General features: G+C 49.1%; 1 protein-coding gene across 1 annotated transcript; it reads left to right on the top strand.

Moving 5' to 3' along the window:
• The first annotated feature begins 350 nt into the window (after nucleotides 1-350).
• NEIL2 (nei endonuclease VIII-like 2 (E. coli)) lies at nucleotides 351-4,112 on the top strand. Its single transcript, XM_009705695.1, has 4 exons — nucleotides 351-488; nucleotides 1,567-1,898; nucleotides 3,111-3,307; nucleotides 3,796-4,112. The coding sequence occupies exons 1-4, from the start codon at nucleotides 351-353 to the stop codon at nucleotides 4,110-4,112; spliced, it is 984 nt and encodes a 327-aa protein (XP_009703997.1).
• Nucleotides 4,113-5,700: the final 1,588 nt, after the last annotated feature.

The raw sequence follows: 5,700 nt of genomic DNA, 5'->3' as shown, positions 1-5,700 counted from the left end.
GGTCCTTTATGACTCCTGGAGAACCTGTGGTAGGAAAGGACTCTGGAGATCCACTGGCAAATTCCTGCTTGTGGGGTGAAAACTGCAATTACAGCAGGCTGCTCAGGGCCTTATTTGATTAATTATGAATGTCTCCAAGGATGAAAATTCCCTGACTTCCCTGGGCCTGAAAGGAACCTGTTTCTCTTCGTGGACTTTGCCACAAGGACTTGAGGAGGAAAATGGGGGCGAGGAGATTGTGGTGAGCTCAGCCTCTGACTGGCTTTGTGTATTTCTGAGTTGTGACTTTCCTTTGAGCCTAGGGCATCAAGTGTGAGAAGGACCTGCTGTTCCCTCAACAGCTGCTGGAGATGCCCGAGGGCCCATCAGTGAGGAAGTTCCAGCTGCTGACCTCCCCTTTTGTGGGACAAGTGGTTGCCAAGGTGGGGGGAAGTAGCCGAAAGATCAACGTGAATGACCTGAATGCCCTGAGGCTCCAGGACACCCAGGTGAGCTGTACTAAAGATGAACTTATTGGTCCATGAGAGGTCTGAGGCAAACCACCATTGTCCTGCATCTGGGTCACAGAAGGTGCATAACCTGAGAACGACACCAAACTTGTGTTTGAGGTGGACCGTTGGCTTTGTTTATAGCTGCAGAATAGGTGCATATGGCCAAAGAGATGTCAATGCCCATTTTGGAGTACGGCTCTGTGTTCCATAGTTTTGGGTCAAGGTTACTGTGAGGAGAGGATGTTGCAGTGATGTGGCTAGACACGGAGATGTCCAGAATTATTTGCAGTTTTGAGTCAGTCATGCTAATGCACTGGTTCTGTGGCTCTCAAGGGCTGAGCAGTTGGTGTTGGTGAGGGCTGTTTGTAGAAGGTGAGAGTTGATTTCATCAGTATGTGGATGTCAGAAGCAGCAGCCTTGTTTCCCTCAGCTGTGAACCTGCACAGTTGCTTCCCTTATAGCAGAGGGCAAGGTCTTACCTGGCTAGGTTGAAATGTCTATGCTATGGGCACTTGTGAGATAGCCACACTGGGTCAGTCCTGCTGGGGGGCTTCACTTGCCTGCCATCCCTCAGGTGATGGTTTGGACTTGACTGACCAAATGCTAGTGCAGCCTTATCTCTGATGACATGATAGTCTCAGCTGGGAACACAGATGTGAGCTGGTCAACAGCCATTTGTGGCTAGCCTGTGGCTTCAGAGTCACCCTTGAGTTAGGTCACCCTAGCCTGAGACACTTGAGGCCAGCATAAAGTGGGAAGGCAAGTGAGAAGCAGTGCTGATGGACTTCAAAACCCTGAGTGTCTGTTCTGGTGAGTCTCCTTGGCCTGATAGGAGCCTTTGGGAGGGCTTCACACTGGAGTGGCATCTGAACACTTTGTGCTTCATGTAGACAGAGAAGGGATGCTGAAAGGATGACTGCAGGTCTGATGGGAATGGCTCAGATGTTAATGAATCCTGTGTTCAGGGTGGGGTGATGTGCCTTTTATCTAAAAGAGATTGTAGAAAATAGTGACTTGTATGGAAACAGCCAGAGGTTATGTGGATCCCCAGTACATCCCACTTTTTTTCTCTCAGGTTCATGGGAAGAACTTGTACCTGGCATTTGTGGTAGCCGAAGGTCCCTTAGGACCAACTGCAGAAGAGACAGTGCTGCAAAGAGAGGCTGCTACTGGGGCAAGGTCTCCTTCCCAGGGGGGGCAAGGACATGTTTGTGTTCCACAGACACGACCCCAGGATGAGGAGCTGCAGGAGCTCCAGCACTCAAGACCTGAAGTTCCAGATGCAGCAGAGAGTCCGGGCAACTGGCTGCGCTTCCACTTCGGCTTGTTTGGCAGCATTCGGGCAAATGAGTTCTCAAGAGCAAACAAAGCCAATAAGAGGGGGGACTGGAAGGACCCTGTACCCAGGTGTTTAGTGAAGTCCTCACAAACTTTGCTTTCTCCCTGCCTCTCATTCTGGAGAGGCAATCTTCTGTCTCAAACTAAATTATGTGGGGATGCTCTTAGTTCTGTGTTTTCTCTGATAATTCTTAAGGCATGAGAGATGGCATGAGTGGGTGTGGGGTGTGTTCAGCCAGGAAATCTACAGTGCTCTTGTGGGAGGCATGTCACCTGCCAGCCTGGGGATCATAGTACCAGCTCAGTTAAGATTTTTATTCAAAGAGAGAACTTCTATGATGCCAGACTGAATCATGCCCTGAAAATGCCAGTTTCTCCCAATTACATGTTTTAAAGCCTTGGATAAATAGCATACATCTAGGGCAGCTGGAATCACAGGCTGCAGTGATGCTGTTAAAGGTAGCAGTGCATTGAAAACACAGTCTGTCCTAAGTCCCACTGGAGGTGTACTGAACAAGGGGTGAATACTGGAAGATAATGCGGACTCAGCTCTTGTGAGCTGTTTAACTGGAGTGGTTAATAATGCACAAGGTGTGTATGTGGTGTACTTGGTAGGGATGTACTCCATCCCCCCGCCATCCTGCAATCTTCTAAAGGATTACTTTATTTCTGTATAAGTAGTTTTAGACACAGTCAGTTTTGTGTGCTACTTTCAGCATCAGTTTCCCCGATTTGAGGACTCTACTGCTGGAGCCCTTGGTCATCTGGCTTGCCTGCTGGGGAGAGCTAAGATGCTGATACATCTCCCTGCTTGCTCCTGTCTCTCAGCTAGAGACTGCAAGGCAGCAGAAGGAACAATTGTCTGCAAACTGCATGGGTTCACAACCAAGTTTCTTGGCTGAAATTGTTACGGAGGCTGCCTTGCATTAAGTTGGTGGCCTGGTGTGTTGTAGTGCCTGCTGTGACCCTGTGCATACAAGCATGTGCAGGGAAGGAGTAGCTGGAGTAGGGTACAGGCTTGGGGGACTGGTACTTCGAGATGTCTCCCTGACGCTCATGAGAATGTGTATGCATGTGCAAGGGCTGATGCCTTGCTGTGTGCTTCTCCCTGAGCTTGTGCCATGTATGGGCTCTTCTCTCACCTTCCAGTAGCTTTTCACTCCATTGCTGTGCTGCTGTGTCTCTTCTTTTTCTGTGCAAGTTTCTTCAGCTAGAACAGAATATAACAAATGTTTCAAGGACATTTCTGATGAGAGACTTCAACTTCTCTGCTTCTCCCAGGCTGGTTCTGCACTTTGAGAACGGAGGCTTCCTTGTCTTCTACAACTGCCGAATGCACTGGTGTTCCTCTCCGAGGGCTGATCCTGCTTCTGATATACTGTCTGTGGAGTTCCACCGTGGCCGGGCACTGGATGCCCTCCGCGCACCGGATCCCATCTGCTACACCCTCTTAGACCAAAGATATTTTTCGGGGCTGGGTGAGTTCCAGGGCATAGTGACAGAGCAAGAAATGGAAGAAGGTGGGTGGGATGTCTACAGATCCAGAGCTGCATGTCTGAGCCTTTTACTCCTTAGCCTTATGGCTTCTGGTTGATCCAGCTAAAGGTATGTGGTCATCTTGCTGAGGGCAAGGCTTGCAGTCTGTAGCCGCAGGCTTCAGATACTTGAGTGCACCATGTGAGCCCAATGGTGCGGTGCCCAGTGAACTGTCTTGGTGTGTGTGTGTGTGACTATGGATTGACTTGTACTTGTGGAAGAAAGGACAGTCTGCTTCAAGAGTAGTGGGAAGAGAACATCTTCCAGTCTAATCTCAGCTCTAAGTCTACTCTTTGGATGCCACCTCTGATATGGGGAACGGCATTGCTAGCTGTGACTCTGGAAGCAGAAGTCACAGATTGGAGCCATAGGTCTGCATCATCTTGATAAGAAATATCCTTATTGTCTCCTTATTTCTGATGCTTTCCAGGGAACATCATTAAGAATGAGATCTTGTACCTGGCCAAGATCCATCCGTTAACACAAGGCTCTCTCTTGGCTCTCTCGGATCTGGAGCGTCTGCTTGACTGTGCCATTCAGTTCAGCTCTGACTGGCTGCACAGCAAGCTGCATGGCAAAGGGCTGCACCCTCAGATCTACCAGAAGGAGCAGTGTCCCCTCGGGCATGCGGTGATGAAGAGAACTCTTGGACCCTCAGATGGCTTTAAGAGACTTACGTGGTGGTGTCCTCTGTGCCAGCCAGCAGTGCTGTCAGGGGATGGGGATCCTTCCCCAGTCACCAAGTGACCTGGCTTTGTGTTCCTCCTTTCCTGGAGGCTGTCTAGGTGGTCTCTGAACCATGCTGTTAGTTGCCCTGAGATGGTCTTCATGGTTTCTTTAAGGCTGTTGAGTTTGCTCCTTAGGGACAGCGAGTTGGCAGATTTAAGTGCTCAGTGGAGGTTACAGGAATCACTGCAGTAGTGTGTGCCTCTGGATGCAAAAAGGAAAGTGGTTGTATGCCTGACACTTTTTGTTGCAGTGTAAATAGTTTGACCAGTTCTGAGGTTTCTTGGCCACCCTGTTCAGACTACAGTGAATGGAAAGTGTAGGGTGTCAAGGAGGTGGTTACTGTGATCCAAAGTGACCTTGGCCCTTGACCCTGGTGCAGATGCAACGGCTTATGGTGGAGTTAGCAGAAAGGAGTATATTCCTCTGCCTAAACAGCTTGATTAATTCAGTATTAGATAATCCTGCCCCTGTCTCTGCTTGTAGCTGAATAACCTGTGTGCTGGGCTGAAATTAGGTGTACTTAAAAGTGAATGCCTGTTCCCGCTGTCAGGTCTTAACAGGAATAGCTGCCTCCTTCCAAGGGGAGAAAATAAACCTCAGCAGAGCTTGGTGGAGCTCATCTTTGCCCCGACAGGTTTCAGTTTTGTGGCAAACTGCCAATTCCAGATCTCACTGTGAAAACAATAATAATAAAAAATACTATGTTTGTGACAGGGATTGCATAAAACTCATGATCTCCAAGGTAACTTGAAAGCGGAAAGGTTTGAAATAGAGATGATGGGGGTCCCTCCTTTGCTGAGCTGTGTCTCTATGCAGCAGGCAGGAGCTGTTGCTGTCCTCTCTCCCTGTATTTGGGGTTACTTTAACAATACGTTGTTGACTTGAGTGAAAAATAAAAGCTGGAGTTAGAACTGGTGATGTTCAGTGAGTCTTTTCTGGCAGTTTCTTGCTTAAAAACTGAGGCGTACAGGGAAACTCCAGCGTTTGGTGCTGCCCTGTAGAGGATGGTACCAGCAGCTTTCCTCAGCTGTGTAAGGCTGGCTCAGCGGGAAACCTCTTTTCATGGGAAGTGGATTGCAAATCAACTGGGAATGCTGGAGCTAAAGACCTCAGTGGTAAGCTGCTTCCCAAACAGGACTTGCACAGCCTCTCCCCAATGAACTGCAACACCCTTGGGTGGTTGCCAGTTATAGGATTGCTGATAATTATAATAATATTCCATAATCCTGTTAATGGGGTTATGGTGCCAATGATGATGGTTAATGACACTTCTGAGCGTGTCCTGCAGGGTGTTAGCGAAGGCCTGGAAATGAGGCATGGTGTTTTCGGTGCCCTTCTAAAACATAGATGAAAAGCCATAAAAAAAGGACCGCAAAAGCTGAATCTGAGACCTTGGAGGATGAGACAGCAGCTGGGTATCCGTAGGGGACACATGGCTGGGTCAAAGGCAGAGGTTGCAAGGTGGGCTCTCGCATCCTGACTCGCAGTAGGCTGAGAGGATCCTGCTGAGCAACGGGTGACATCAGAGGAGTGACGTAAAACAGACAAATAACCGCCTCACGTCTGAGGCAGGGAGGGCCTGGCTGCACCCCGGCGGCTGCCTGAG

The sequence above is a fragment of the Cariama cristata genome, unplaced genomic scaffold (assembly GCF_000690535.1).
Source record: "Cariama cristata isolate BGI_N322 unplaced genomic scaffold, ASM69053v1 scaffold14318, whole genome shotgun sequence".
NCBI lineage: Eukaryota > Metazoa > Chordata > Aves > Cariamiformes > Cariamidae > Cariama > Cariama cristata.
This window is presented reverse-complemented; position numbering and strand designations above follow the sequence as displayed.